Source organism: Sporothrix schenckii, assembly GCF_000961545.1.
Source record: "Sporothrix schenckii 1099-18 chromosome Unknown Cont41, whole genome shotgun sequence".
NCBI lineage: Eukaryota > Fungi > Ascomycota > Sordariomycetes > Ophiostomatales > Ophiostomataceae > Sporothrix > Sporothrix schenckii.
This window is the reverse complement of record NW_015971142.1, coordinates 336,148-351,432: the sequence shown is the minus strand read 5'-3', so window position 1 is coordinate 351,432 and position 15,285 is coordinate 336,148. Positions and strand designations below refer to the sequence as shown.

The 15,285-nt window shown below is 53.9% G+C and overlaps 5 protein-coding genes across 5 annotated transcripts; 3 read left to right on the top strand and 2 right to left on the bottom strand.

Annotated features, from left to right (window-relative positions):
• Window positions 1-1,448: 1,448 nt before the first annotated feature.
• On the top strand, window positions 1,449-3,163 carry SPSK_07359 (uncharacterized protein; the record flags this gene model as incomplete). Its single annotated transcript, XM_016734023.1, has 6 exons — window positions 1,449-1,565; window positions 1,616-1,660; window positions 1,794-2,132; window positions 2,388-2,693; window positions 2,748-2,927; window positions 2,975-3,163. The coding sequence occupies 6 exons, from the start codon at window positions 1,449-1,451 to the stop codon at window positions 3,161-3,163; spliced, it is 1,176 nt and encodes a 391-aa protein (XP_016590410.1).
• Window positions 3,164-3,873: 710 nt separating this feature from the next.
• SPSK_07826 (uncharacterized protein) lies at window positions 3,874-4,784 on the top strand (the record flags this gene model as incomplete). Its single annotated transcript, XM_016734481.1, has 2 exons — window positions 3,874-3,905; window positions 4,046-4,784. The coding sequence occupies 2 exons, from the start codon at window positions 3,874-3,876 to the stop codon at window positions 4,782-4,784; spliced, it is 771 nt and encodes a 256-aa protein (XP_016590409.1).
• Window positions 4,785-6,713: 1,929 nt separating this feature from the next.
• SPSK_07501 (serine-threonineeeee protein kinase) lies at window positions 6,714-8,152 on the bottom strand (the record flags this gene model as incomplete). Its single annotated transcript, XM_016734163.1, has 3 exons — window positions 6,714-7,402; window positions 7,491-7,831; window positions 7,923-8,152. 3 exons carry the CDS (start codon window positions 8,150-8,152, stop codon window positions 6,714-6,716), a joined length of 1,260 nt encoding a protein of 419 aa, XP_016590408.1.
• Window positions 8,153-10,450: 2,298 nt separating this feature from the next.
• Window positions 10,451-11,356, top strand: SPSK_07830 (uncharacterized protein; the record flags this gene model as incomplete). Its single annotated transcript, XM_016734485.1, has 1 exon — window positions 10,451-11,356. The coding sequence occupies one exon, from the start codon at window positions 10,451-10,453 to the stop codon at window positions 11,354-11,356; it is 906 nt and encodes a 301-aa protein (XP_016590407.1).
• Window positions 11,357-11,626: 270 nt separating this feature from the next.
• Window positions 11,627-14,131, bottom strand: SPSK_07067 (Integral peroxisomal membrane peroxin family protein; the record flags this gene model as incomplete). Its single annotated transcript, XM_016733736.1, has 1 exon — window positions 11,627-14,131. One exon carries the CDS (start codon window positions 14,129-14,131, stop codon window positions 11,627-11,629), a length of 2,505 nt encoding a protein of 834 aa, XP_016590406.1.
• Window positions 14,132-15,285: the final 1,154 nt, after the last annotated feature.

The window sequence follows — 15,285 nt, the reverse complement described above, 5'->3', positions numbered from 1 at the left end:
ACTGTCATTCAAACCTAGGAATGGTTCACAATCCGTGATGGAATAGCATCACTTATATTATGTTACACGGATACAACAAGGTATAAGAGCCTGTTGTCGAAGAGCAGCCAAAAGTCGTCGTGACAACTTCTATATCGAGGAATAGTAAGGTATATTTATAATTCATGAAAGGAATGCATCAGTGCGATATACCGGCGATTTATATTCCCAGGAATCGGTGACACGTCTACTCAGGGATTCGGAAATTTCTTTCGATCCGGTTGTTCTACGACAGTTGATAGACAGCCCAACTTCCGCAGGCAATTCTTCGAGCAGCTAGTCTACTTTTTTCGGGTATGCGGCTTGTTGTCATGAAGAATACACGTTGTATGGATCTCCAGAACCACAAATGGATCAAGTGATCAAATACGGCTACCAGTGAATCGCCTACGCGCCATTCTCGAGCAACCTGGCGCCGTATTATGAAGTGCCAACAGAGACGTTTCCATTCTTTAAATGCTTTTTTTCGACCCGGCCTCAAAGACTATTGCAAATGATATGGTTGTGGAAGCCAAAAAAAAAAAAAAAAAAAAAAAAACTTTACATGGGGATTTTGCGACGATCCTTGGCCCGAACAAGATCGACTTTGAGGTAACAAAGGACTGTGGTTGGCAGTGCTATGAAAAAGAGTTATGTCAATGTTAAAAAACAGCCCATTCTCGACGCTGCGCCATGTTGTTATTCCTCCAAAAAACCAAACACCACGAAGGCCGCATAATGGCCTTGTAACATCGACCAATCATGTCATGTTACAGACAACTGTCCACCAGGATGGGAGATCCGTGGTGGGAGAGGGCGAGACTGGGTGAACAAGGCCTCGATTATGGCCCCAAGCCCCTTTTCGATCCATCGTGACCAACAGACGGCTACGAAAATTATGCACAGACGAATGGCGTCTCGATGGCCTGTAGAACCAGCCAGGACATGTGGCTGTCAAACTCGACATTGAGTCGCGGAGCCATCCAGCTATTCAAATGAGAAAAGGTGGATGGGCTCGCCTTCTTATATGTCAGAACTTGATCAGATATTGGTATTTGGGATGGCCACTTTAACAAGCAGAAGTATATTATATCAGAGGCGCCTAGGTCACTCAGCAAAGTTCCTAGAACAACGACGTTCCATCCAAGCACATCAATTGTCTTATTGATCGGAACAAATCCGCTTACGGACTGACCGGAGACGTACCTACGACCCTGTTGTTGACGAGAATGAAACCACGGGACAGACTACTATCGGATGTAAGTCTGACGCGGCAAGTATCTTGCCGTAGGTCATGCCAACTCTCCCTCTTACATACCACTTTCGCACAATTCGGCGCATTGTGGGCGCGTTTTCTCTCGTCAACAACCCACAACAACAAGTCTCTCAGCTCCCGCCGTTCGTCAACCTTTTAGCTGCCTATCGCAGACATGGCCCCAGGTTTTCGGTCAGTGGACGCGAAGTATAGTTGTGAGGACGTGACAGCCGCAATTGCTTTTGACGAAGCGGCTGGGTGGCAGATGCGCCCAGGGCGCGCCGACAAGGGGGTAAGTGATGGAGAGCTGTCTCTAAGTCGACGATATGCTACGAGAGGTAGGCTCCTTGCCTCCGCTGCGTGGCGCGCCCTGGGCAGGATCTCGCAGTAAGTTCCCTTGCGTTGGGGTTAAAGGCAAGGACATTTGCGTGGGGTGCTCCTGTGAAGGAAAATCGTGTCATCCTGTGAGTCTCAGATTCGTCTCCGAAGGCTCGTCGACATACTGACTCTCTCTTGTTAGATCCGGGCCGACCTGCGCGGCATTTGCCAACTAGTGTGGAACACTCAACATGACCTCAGATCGAAATACGATGCCGCAAAGAATCAGAGTGGCACTGTCACTAGCGAGGCGAAGGCGCGGGAGTTGGCCCTGGTCTACGCAAAAGTTCTTGCTGCATCGGATGCGCTGCGCAGAGCGACCGGAGTCTCGTCGGCGGCGCCGCCCAAACCAAAAGATGGAGGCATACACATGGCCGTAGAACCGGCCGTTTTACTGTTTATGTGCACATCTCGACTCTACCGGGAAATGCACCGTGGCGTCCAAGATGCAGAAACGGAGAACGTTGTGGAATCGCCAGCTGTATGAAGACCTGGCCGATTCCTCGGCCGATTCGAAAGCAAAAGGAGACGCACGCCGTACACAAGCCACGACAAGCAGAACCACAGCAAATATCAGGTGCTTTTTGTTGAGTCAATACGACCAGCACTCTGATAAGTTCTGGCCTTTCAAGTGAGCGGACGACCGCCGCGGCAAAGGCTGCAAGTCCACGAGCCGAACATGACGAGATGAATAGTCGCGACAACACAATGCCCAACATGACAACAACACAGAAAGTGCGTCGGTGAGACACTACGGAACAAAGTTCATGCAAAACTGGTTGTAAGCGGCTACATCTCGAAGGCGGAATCAACCACGATAATGGTCCGTCGGCCCAGTGCCGCTGCTGCTCCTGCTCCCCTGGCCCATGACGTCGCTGGGGCCATCATAGTGCCCAACGACCTGGCGCCGCTCCCCTGTTACCGCTGCTTTCGAGCGGCATTTTCGGGCTCCGGCCCGCTGGCGGCCCCGGCCTGCGTGTTCGCGGGGGGCTCCCTGCGGTGCCTGCACACCTCGTGCAGAGGGAAGGGAATTTGTTGGCCGGTAAGGCTCTTTGTACTTAGGATTGCGTGACAGGGTTCCTGCTAACTGATGTAGCTCCCGGCCATGATGGCCGGAGATTGCCAGGCCCTCCTGGCCATAGTGACGGCGGTGCTGGCGCGTATTTGTGGACTCTCCTCTCTCGCCATGGCTCGGGAATACACGAACAAGACTGACGTGTCCGGCTTCCAAAGGGCCATCGACGTTCCACCACCCTCCATGAGCTTAGAAGTGCTCGTTAACAAACAAGTGGAAAGGATTAGACACATTCCGTGCTCCGACAGGAGCAGTCAAATAAAGCGTGCAACTGGCTGTCCACCCGAGCCTTTGTCGCCATTGCATCATCTCAGGCGGCCCTCGTTTTGCGTTATTCTGCTTCGATCACCATTGTGGCAGAGATGTACATGTTTCTTGCGAGGTACGGTGCGACCAGAAAGGACCAACTACTATTTCAAGTCCTGCTCTTGAAGTAGAGGGAAATGACGACATTGACATGTGCGGTGACCATATGCGCAATTATTCCCAGCAGGTCCTAACTGGAGTTGATCTACCATACGAACACAGGAAAGCCAGTAGTACTGGCACATGTTACCGCTTGAACTATCCAAAGAGTCGACGTCGTGGTAGAACTGTGGTCTCGTCTCACCTTATACTGGTTTGGATACGGACCATCTGGGCTGTCTAACGTGGGCCAATTCTATACAAATCGACAACAAATGTCCAGTGCGCTATACGGCGGACCAAATAGGCTACGTCGAAACCAAAGCATCATGTCTGCGTATACCAGATCATGTGGATGAAAAAGAGCGTGACGCCGTTCTTTCTGCAAAGACTGAACCGAGGCATGGACAAAATGCCCACCGAGAGAGAGATCTTTGCCAAGAGGAGAAAGGCATCCGGTGATCAGTCCGCTCCAAGTCAAGACTATCAAAGGTTATGTCTGTCGAAGAAACAGCCCATTTTTCTCTCCTCCGTCCTCCTTTATTGGTAAACGACGCGCTCTGCTTGGCGACGAATGAACAAAACATGGCGAGGAGACCAAAGGTGCACGCCACATCGATGGTTGATGCGCCGTAGTATCGCAACAGTTTGTCAAGATGGCCAACAGGAACAAATGGCGCGACAAAAAACACGAGAATTGTTATAAATGTTTGATGGATAGGTCATCACAATAGATTAGTCTATGAAAAGCACTGGTTTCGAGGGCGAGGGTAGGTGTGTATTATAACAGAGACTAATTCTTACCCCTTCTTCCTAAAAGGAAGAAGGGAGTCCTAGTATTTAAGGAGAAGGTCTTTTCACTAACGTGTCGCAACTGATCCCCAGGTACACGCGTGCGTGACGTGCATCTCCAGCGCCGCCAACAACCTCAATGGCGCCCGTCCTGTCTGGAGTCTGCGCTGCGTGCGCGGCGTCGCCACGAGATGCCAGCGCTGCGAGAACCGTCATTATTCTTGCGAGGAAGTGCCCGCGCTTGTTATGGGTAACGTGCGCGCTGCTCTCCGCTCGATCGCTGATGTGGTTGACCTCTCCATGGGACTCGACGAGGAGTTGTCCCGGGCCCTGCTGCACATCGCTGGTGAGTTCATGCACCGTCTGGTGGTGCTCGTTCGGGGCCACAAGAGGGCCTACGGGCTGGTTACTGGCCCCAATGGGGCGGTGAGTCGGGCCGCCTATGGCGGTGTCGTGATGGAGTCGCGCGCAGCTCGAGACCGCATGCTTCTGGCGTCCAACGATGGCGGCACTAACCCCGAGCGGTTCTATTTGCGACTCGGGGCCGGCGATCCCCTTCATCAAAGTGGCTCGAGGACCGCCGCATTTTCATGGACCTGGTTGGTCGCAATGCGTCCGAACAGGGTCTCTCGTTCGTCCACGTCGACCGTAGCAAGCGGCGCCTTGATCCCGCTCCTCCCTAGCGCGCTTCTGCCGTGGTTCGCCTGTGAGCCGGCGCTGGGCCGCAGGTATGTTGAAGGTTTTTTTTTTTTGTGGGTTCTGAGCGACACGAGTGCGAGGCATGCTCGTTTGCCCGGTGGGAATCATGTGTCGACTCCTGAACGGACACGCATTATGGCCGGCCTTCTCACGTTGATTTGACCCATACATCTGGGCGTTCAACAGAGTCGACGGCAGTACTGGTGTAGCTCGATAGCAACGACTACTGCACATCGAGCCCAGTGGTATTCGAATTCGCGAATGTGTCGGGATTGTGGAGCAAAGGGCAAGCAAGAGCTTTGAATGTCTTGTCGTAGCAACATTTTAGAGGCCCACCAGATCAGTAAAAATCCGTCTCGATGTTGAAAAATATGTGCAAAGTCTCCACCGTCCAATGAGGTTTCAAAGTCACTTTTGTTCTGTTATGACCGACTGCGTGGCATCAGCAGACGACACTGGGTTGCGGAATGAGCAGAACGGGCCTCGTTTAGTGTCACGTTCGGCGACCTTATCCCAACCGTCACCGGAGAGGACAGCAATGCTTGACGTTGGAACCGCTCACCACCCTGGCTCACCGTCTCCATCTAATCAGCCGTTTTGAGGTGGTGACAGACAAACACTGTGGCACGCATGTGCACTGCAAACCAGATAATTAAAGAGAAGAATGGATGCCACAGGAATTGCAACATATTCCGAAGTGCATATGTCGCTTCGACGATCAACAAACGGCCTCGCTGCTCATAAATCGGCGCCGACGTCCATTCTGCACGTCGTTTCTATCCGAGAAGAAAGAAACACACATACGGCAGTCGTACCATGCACAGATCATCGAAACGGGTCGCTGCGAGAGTCTATTCCGCTTCATTGACATGTAGACGTCAACGACAGACTTGTTCGCCAACTTTGCCAGTCGCCATTACTACGCCACCTTTCATCGCCACGACGAAGAAGACCACCTCCCAGGTCTTGCGTATCTGCAACGGTGTCCCCAAGATCATTGTGGTAAAGGAGACAAGATGTTGCACGGAAACCATTCATCACCTTCGAAGTCAGAGTTTCTTGACTATCATGTTGGGCGAGTCGGCCATGTCAAAGGAAGCTTGCAATACTTGTCGAATTCCTTAACATTTGCATCAACCCAGTCAACCATTCGTCGTTGATAAATATCACAGTGTCCTGTCTTCCAAATACCTGGGAGGCCGTCGAGAAGGTATACTCGACAGCACAGCGTTATGGAAGAATCTTCATTCCCGATTCAGACTGTCTGGCTGAGCAGGGCAGAGCCGCAGATGTCCACCGCAGCGGGCGGTCTGTCAGACAAGAGCCTGCAAGTCATTAAAGTTACGTCTGCCGGATTATACTCATCGGCGTTCTCGATGCGTTTTACGTTTTGTGGAGAACATCCTTGCAGCAATGCGCTTAAAGGTACTGTTTGCAGTCTGGTTCAGGCGAGTGGATCACTTCAATTTTCACTCAAAATCGAAATTTTCAAAAAATCATAACTTCACCAAAACATTCTTCAAACAGCTAGGATTTTCAAATTCATTAAATAACTGTAAATAGTATGTAAAACAGTCCCTATAAAAATTCTAATTTTAACAAAACATGGGTAGATAGGAAGTGGAGATTAATTTTAACCTCTCTTTTTCATTTTGTAAAGTTCTACGTATTTAAAAATTTTAAGAAATTTGTTTTATATAAGTTCTATATTACTTGGGTGAATTTGAAAATCCTAGTTGTTTTAAGAATGTTTTGGCGAAGTTATGATTTTTTGAAAATTTCGATTTTGAGTGAAAATTGAAGTGATCCACTCGCTTGTCTGATTCACTCGCTTATCAACCACGTTAATAGATTCCCAATAATTACGACATCGATATATTCTGAATTTCGAACATAATAAAACAATTTTAATTTACAAATTTGGTAGTCATTAAAAACGCTCCTTGAAAAGTACAGTAACGGTAATTTCCACAGTAAAAGTCCCATGAATGAGTTTATCTCTGTGAGTTTATCATTCCATGTAGTTGTGTAATGATGACCTGGAATAATTGTAATCTTACAGGAATAAAGAAAACTTAAATAAAAAAAAGTTTATTTCATAGCATGCAACCAAGGATGCCTCAACAGATCCTCTGCCGAGGGCCGGTCCGCCGGGTCGACCTTCATCATAGTCCTGAGAAACGATCCAAACTCGTTCCGATCCTCCTCGTTGAGTCCTGGCATGAACGCTTCCGACTCCAGGGGCGGCCGGTCGATGGGTTTGAATTCCTTGGGCATCCCTTCGTCGTCAAAGATGCTCTGGACAAGATCTGGGTTCCCGCGTGCTAGCAACTCTTTTGGAAAGGAGCCAAAAAAATGGGCAATCTCGGCTAGGTGCCTCTTCAGTTCGTAATGGCCGTCCGGTGGGACTCTGCCGTCAAACATGCGCACCGCGCGATAGAGCTCCAAAAGCAGTGCGCCCAGGTTCCACCAGTCCGCGGGCATATGCCAGGGTGCTCGAATCAAGACTTCTGGGGCGCGAAGAGCGACAGGCTGGATATGTTCGGTGAGGTGCTGTGTGGTCCAGCTCGCCACCCCCCAGTCGCCTAGGACAATATCAAACTTGGCGACCCTCCTCGAGTCTGCCTCGCCAAAGTAGTAGCCACGAAGAGGTTGAGAGGGAACTGGAGAGTATCTCTCTTCGGTTTTGTCTTGTTGAGGGGTGGGAACGTTGACGAGGTATCGTGACTCAATGAGAGACGTGTCTCGGAACCTGACAAAAATATTGCTCGGCTGGATATCTGCCAATCGTCTGTCAGCCTGGTGGAAGGGAGGGTACGTGTTGGTCTTGGGAGTCGTAAAGAGAATAGAAGTCCCCAAAAAACACACCTGTGTGGATGACATTGTGATTATGTGCAAAATGGACGGCCAAGACGAGTTGGATGGCGAATCTGCGCATTACCGGGTACGGCAGCCTGTCCTCCTTGAACCACGCACCAAAGCTCCGCAGCGTTTCTCCCATGAGCTCAAACACAAGGCAAACATGGGTTCCATTGGGGCCGTAGTGTTCAAAATCATCGACGAGGTGGCAAACATAGGCGTAGCCGGCATCTCCCTTGTCTCCGTCACGAAGATGCGCAAGGATCTCTCTCTCAAATATGGGCCGGTCTCCTCCATACGACTCGGCACTCAGCACCTTCAGAGCCCGGAATCTGCGCTCATCATTGTCCCTGGAAGCCATTATTCCAGCATCGTTAGTATGTGTCATTTCTCCTTTCTCGACATTCTCGTCAATTTATCACCAGACAACCATGAACTCACGATTTTGTCACGTCTCGGACCAGCCAGACGGTCGAGTACACCCCGAATCCAATTTTGTTCAAGATTTTGTACTTGCCCGCATACACGTCGCCGATATAGACTGGGTGGAATCCACCCGTGCGATACACTTCGGCGCCTTCTTCAATGTTGCTTGGAGCGGCGTCCGGCTTAGGCGTCTCGTTCCGTGGACTAGGCCGAGATGTCGGAGTTTCAACCTCATCAGATGCCATGATAAGTTGACGAAGAGGACGCAGATGCAAACTAAAGTCTGAACGGGGCGCGTTTACGGTTATGCGGACAGCCAGGAGGATGTGCTGTGTATGTGACAGCAAAGCGGCGTAGACTTACCCGCTGAAATAATGGAGGGGCACACGATGCACCAATAACTGTGTTTCTGTTATGTTACTATGCCCGTCGCCTTTTGGCTTGCATCCACTTGATGCAGGCCGCGATGTTTGACCAAACAAAAGGGAATAAATAATTGATTTTGATATTTTCTGTAAGGCAGGGAGACGCCGAACCACGCGTTCTAATTAGATTTGGTAGTAAAATTTTACGTGTCTGTTGTGACCTGCTGCTTGAGACTTCCACCAATTTATTTTCCCGGACCCGGCGGCAGTTCTGCCTGTTGTTTACCGGTAAACATAGGACTTATTTCTCCTCATCACCTCTCCCAATCGCGCAGCAGTCGAGTAATGGAAGGAAAGTAGACACAAATAGTCACGGCTTTGGAACTGGTATGCCACCACTACCTGATGTGGCCGGAATTCCATCACTAGAAATCAGTGTCGAGGTTATTGTAGCAGTTCTGCAACTGTATTTATTGAACGACTTCTCGTTTAGCACCGGCAGTGGGTGAATAACGACCAGACATATCTTGGCACAACTTATTATATACGTGAACCATATTCCGGACAAGTATGACGTAGCACGCAATTGTCTTTTACCGCACAGCTGCTGTGAAACTGTTGAATAAAATGTGTCTTTAATTCCTTCAATACCAATTCCCAAGGGCAGTGTTGGCCCACGAGGACGGTAACAAAGAGGCTATGGCTACCCCTTTTGCTTTTGCAGTTCGAGCCTCCCAATGGTCGCCGTGCTGCTCCCCACGTTTTGCCTCCGGGCTACTCGGGTGTGCTTCGGTGCTTTCCCTTTCGCAGTCTTATGTCTGCATGTGTGCTTCCGTATTTATCAGGTCCTTTTCACGCATCCGTGGATGGCCACTTTTTGTTTGAAACATGGTCAGAACGCGTGTCTTAATTTTTCGCCTCGTGGTCTCTACAAACTATTCCAACTCTATTGTACTCAAGTGGTCCGACCATGGCGCAGTGGATCCGGAAGAGGCGGCATTGTCATTAAGGATGGTTTGCCGTTCAATGCCTGAGCAAACAAGCACATCGTTTCCGACTCCCCCATCTCCTGCATCCCAAGCTCATCCTCGCGATCCTCCGCCCAATTTTTCAGCCATTGGGCTGGTTTCCTTTTGATTTTGCGCACGTCATGCAATTTACGTCATCCCGAATGATACGAAGACGGAGAACGACCTTCGCCCTCCCACATTTCCACGCACTCACCGAGCCATCCGATGCTGATGCCTGGGGTCATATACCACGGGTCCGGGCTCTACAAAGGAGCGAAGGAATCAGACACTGTGATCTATTGCGGTCCCAAGTGGTTCAATGTGGTTTAAAGTGGTTCAGGTGGCTCAGGTTTTCAAAGTGGTATATCGTATAAACACGGTTGAGACTGGCCCTGGATTGGCAGGGCTGACCCGGCTCCTGCGACTCCGCCACGAAAGGAAATCCCCAAACAAAGCCAACCATAGCCAAACAATGCCAAAGACACAAAAGAGAGCAAGATCTGCACTGCGTTGCGTCCAGCTTGAGACGATGGCGGTCTAGACCACGAATGCACGTTTAACGGGGCGCAAAAGAAATAGAAAAAGGCTGCAGAAACAAGACAACAAACGACAAGGGGGCCGGTAATACCGCAGCAAACCGTCCAATACTTCAAATACTCGACTCCATACTACGACGTAATATTCCGTCAGCCCCGGAGCCTTAATTCGGGAACTCGCAGGTAATCACCGAACAGGGCGTAGTTGCCGCAATTAGGCACCGTCGGTTCGCCTGCGCCTGCCCTACGGAGTACATCGTATCGTGGGTCCTCGAGCCTTGGCACCTTCCCTTGCAAGCCTTGGAGGGCTCCTTCTGCAAGCACGCCTTCAGGACAGCCCTATGGTTGGAAGGAAGGCCAGCCTCCACTTTATGATCGCAGGGATAAGCGAAGATCGTCAGACGACGGCTCTTCTGGAGAACGAACGGCAGCCATGCTGACCGCCGTGGTGCTTTGCTGGAACAGAATACAAAGGAGTAACGCCGCTGCTCAACACACTTACATGGATATAAAACAACGACGCCCTCAACTGACAAGGCCAACGGACCTCCATCTCACCACGATCGATCACAACCACCAGTCTTCTTCCACCAAACCAATTCACTCCATCCCTTTCTTCCCACCCATCCATCATGGTTGCTTACACTCGTGCGCTGGCCGGCGCCGTCGGCCTGCTCGTTCCCCTCTACGAGTATCCTACCGGCACCACCGCCACGGCCGACTGGACCGCACTCATCGCCGCCATTGACGCCCACCCCCAGCTGCCCTTTTACGTCGTCATCAACGACGCCAACGGCCCGCCCTACAGCCCCAACCCTCCCGCCAGCATACCCGACTGGGCCCAGTGGATCGACGCCCTCAACACCCGCAGCAACGCCAAGACCATTGGCTACATCTACACCTCGCGGTCCACCCGTGCCTACAGCGACCTCACCGCGGCTGTCGACCAGTACGCCAGCTGGACCACCTCGGCCGGCTTCACCACCAACGCGTCGCGCTACGACATTCACATTGACGGCATCTTCTTTGACGAGATTGACACCGTGCCCGCCAAGCTGACCAACAACACGCAGCTGACGACATACGCCAAGACGGCGTTTGCCGGGCGCGGCGGCCCCGTCGTCCTCAACCCGGGCACGCTCGTGCAGGCCGGCAGCGAGTCGCTGTTTGACCTGGCCGACTCCATCCTGCAGATCGAGACGTGCTACACCAACACGACGGGCGCCACCGACCCGGGCGGCATTGTGCGCTGCCCGACGGGCGGCTACGCGCCCTTTACCCCGGCGCTCGCGACCACCGTCGGCGACGCCGCGCGGTCGGCCAAGTCGAGCATTGTCGTGCACGACTTTTACGAGACGTGGTCGCCCTTTGCGCCCGCCTCGCTATCTGCGCTGCAGACGGACATTGCCGCCGTCGTCCAGCAGGGCGTCCACAGCTTCTACTTTACCGTCTACGGCTACACCACCGACTTTACTGCCTCGCCGGCCAGCATCACCCAAGTCGCAGACTATGCTGCCCAGCTGCAAGGTCTGGCCTAAACGAGGACGAGTCTTTGTCTGTTTGTCGTCTGTTTATTGATATTTTATGACGACACATCACAATCACATAGACTCTGGTGATGGCAAACTTACATTCCATAGCATATGCCAACCAGCCCACGGTGTCAAAACGGCTCTTCCCGAAATGAGCAACCACAACATAATGATACATAAACAAGAGTGTGTGTGCTCTCCAATGTCCCGGTGAATAAGCATGCCTTCGTGACTGTGTAAAGTGAATTATTACAAACTCGTCAGCGAGCCAGTATGCTAGTCTAGGCTCATGAGTGCCTCATCACCATAGCCCCAGCTGCTGGTTCCGCCGCCGCCGCTGCCGTGTGGCTTGACGCCGAGGCTCGAACTGAGCATGTCTGCCTCTTCCTCGGCTTCACTGCTGCGTCGGGAGCGCCCGTCGTTGGCTGGAATCGCCGTTGCTGTGGCTGCTGTCGTCACGGCCGGTGCCGCACTGCCCCGTGAGCTGGTGTCCGTGACGCGCCGCCGCAGGCCAGGTGCGCGGAAGCGCGTGGACTTGGACGATGTCGACATAATGGATGCCGTCTCGGAGCCGTCTCCGCCGTCTACGCTGTCGATTGCACCAGCTGACGCGTCACCGCCGCTGGCGATGCTCGCCGATTTGGTGGCAGGCTTGCTGTCGGCTGCACCGTTAGTGCTGGCCGCCACACCCGCGTTGGTGCCCTCTGAACCCGATGTCGCTGCCGTATGGGTTGTCAGAACAGTGCCCGCTTGCGATGGTGCCGGCGAGGAGGATCGTTGTGCAGAGGATATGGATGACTGTGCCGCATCACCGGGTGTTGCGGTGCCATTGGCGCCGACGGTCTCGTCGGTTTGGGAGCTGGCGGATGCTGCTTCGTCTTCGAGGTCCACCTCCACTAGCTCGGCGTCGCGGTACCACTTGCGCCGTCGTGTCCAGCGCGTCCATCCGTCCTGGCCGCGCCGACCGCCCTGCCATTTGTTGTCGTAGTACACCCATCCCATCCGCCCACCCTCGCCGTCATAGTCCCAGGTATCCATGTGCTCGCCGTGCGCTCCCGTCTTTTCCACCCGCACCGCATCGTCCACCACGCCGTCCACGCGCCAGCGGCTGTTCTCGACCCACCGCCACCGCATCTTGCTGCCGTCTTCGACTTCGGGCAGCTCAAACTCGTCCTTGCTAGGCACGGCGTTGTTGTGCTCGTCCGTCCACGCCGGGCGCTCGTAGGCAAACAGACTGGTTGTCCACCCCAGACCAACCCACCGCCGCTGGTTCTCGTACAGAATGAACGTAAACCGTACGCCGGCGTCCTGTCCTGCGCGGGCGCGTCGAATCGCTTTTGTGAGTTCCGACTCGCGCGGCGTGGACAGCCGCCGTCCCGGCTTTGTGCTAGACAGCTTCGACTGCAGCGCAGCTGCTGCTGTGGCCGCCGTCGTCGAAGGGTCCGACAAGTTTGACCCTCCGGCCGTCACATACGACGGTGCCTTGGACGGCCGCATGGGGCCCTCAAACTCGAGACCCGTTACCAGCGCCGCCGTCCGCCGAATGCTGGCGCTGCGCCACAGGATCGTTCGGCTCACACGCATTACGCGCGAGTGCCATGTCAAGATGAGAGTGCCGAGCACCAGCGCTACGCGGCGTGTCGTGACAAGACGCATGGGCGCCAACGTCAATAGGTACCAAAATGGCGTGCAGAGCAAGATGCGCACAAACAGCACCGTCAGCGCCGGCCGTGTCGTCGCACTTGTTGCCGTACTCTGTGTCGACAGGAAATCCGTGAGCCCCAGCAGCGGCTCAAGCAGAAGGTTGCAGCGGGCGGTAAACTCGCCCAGCGTGTCGACAATCTCGTCCAGCGTCTTCTGGTGTCGCGCGCTGGCCACCGCCTCGGACGCAGAGCGCTGGTGGCCGTTACCACCTCCGCCGCCGCCGCCACCGCTGCCATTGCCACCAGCTTCGACGCTTCCGTTGGCCCCACTGCGCCCCTTTCCCGATGTCATGTGGCTGGCGCCCGCGCCGTCGAGGCTATGATTCTTGGTCCGAGACCGAATTTTGCCCGTCGCCTCACGGCCAGTCGTTTTCGCATCGCCGCTCGCGCTGCTGCCACCACCGATTCCAAAGAGGAAGTAGCCCAAGCCGCTGCCGCTGGTTGTGCTGCCACCACTTCGACTGTGGCTGCCGCCGCCGCCAGCACCACCACCGCCGCCCACAACGCCGTCTTCGCTGCTCCAGCCGCTTGTCGACAGAGGGCTGTACCGTCGGCCGTACATACCGCCAATCAGAGTGAGCACAAAGAGGATGGGGCCGGCCAGCCGAATGATGGTGTCGCCATACAAGACGACCAGCCACCACAGGAGCACAAGGAGAAAGCTCTCCCACGGGTCGCCTGTCGTCCAGGTAATCAGGCCGGCCAGTTTATTGAGAGGAAGGAGGTACGGGTGGCTGTAGGCCAGCGCGCGTGTGATTTGGGGTGGGGTCGCGAGGAGGAGCGGCGATTTCTGGTGGACGAGGATGGTGCTTCGGCGTTTCGCCGCCGCGGAGGTGTTGTTGTTTTTGCCGGACAGTGCGTTTGCGGGGGAGAAGGTCGCATAGGTTGGCTTGGGGTTGGAGGAGTTATTGTGGTAGGAGTCGTAGCCGCCACTGCCGCCGCCGCTGCCGCTGCCGCCGACACCGTTGCCATTGTTGCCGCCGTCATGGTCCCCAGACAGGCTGGGTGACGCAGGACTGGAGTGGCCGTGTCGGTCAGACGAGTCGGGGCGGAGGAACGAAGAGCGCGGAGCGGACATGGAGAGCCAGGGCGTGTCCTAAGGCAGAAAGGCCGAATGTCCCGCGTGTTAGACGAGGTCAGATCAATTAGGTCAATTAGGCAGACACGATGATGTCAGGGCATTCAATGGTACGCCCGTGAATGCCGCGACGACGTAAAGGCCATGGGAGGCCACATGGGAGAGATGAATGGCTGCTTGTGAATGAAGTCCCATCAAGGGTGGAAGTGCGAAGGGATGGTGGGATGAAAAACAAAAGAGTCGGGTACAAAGGTGAGGGTGTGCGGAGAGGAGGTGTCGAGCATTGCACGAGAAATGGCTGACGTCGTTAAGTCTGACCTCGCTGTTGTCCTGCTGACTGGAGACTGGTAGAGAGGCTTAAGTCCCACTTTTTCTGGGCCAACGCGGTATTCGGTAGAGCCTACCCAGCCACTTTGCTGCCGGCCGCTTTTGGCTCGGAGTTTTGGCAGGTGCCTACCAGCCGCTATCCCCAGCTTCCTGGTCATTAAGCGCCCCAGAAGCCGCCAAATTGGCCCGAATGACCCCAGGATGAATACAATGCAGGAGCGACAGGGAACAAGTCAGGTGGTTTGCATATAAAATTGCGGCGGGAAAGCACGACCGCTATGGACGTTCACATGCAAGGAAGGCACAGAGGGCCGTGGGAAGGAAAGACCGTGCGGAAATGCAGTGGCACAGGAAGGCGAAATGAAGAACGGGAGAAGGAAGGACCGTCCAGGCTCTAGTGGGCGATTGCGTAACTTACAAAGGCAGCCATCTACCGGCGTCGGACGGTCAAGTTATCGAGTCGAGCCTCGCCGACGAGAAATCAGGAGCGGGTATTCCCAGCCCTCGCTGCCGACAGATCGACTGGGTCGCTCTTGAAATGCGTTCACAATTGCCGCCTCGAAGAAAGACAAGGCGGCGCTGTCGACATTGGGAAGCGAATCTCGGTCGGAATGTCGTGGTCGAAGCACGTGCCTGAAGCGCAAACTGGGAGGGATTCTGGTAGAAGAGAGGGCTGGATGGGCGAGATGACGTCGGTGTGTGAGGGGAAAGGGGGTGGTTTGTGTGAGCTGTGCGAAGTCGTCGTCGTCGTCGAGTAAAATGTATGTTGAGGTGAGAGAATGCGATCGCAGCCCAGAGCAAGACGTCAAAATCGGAGAGGTAAAAGA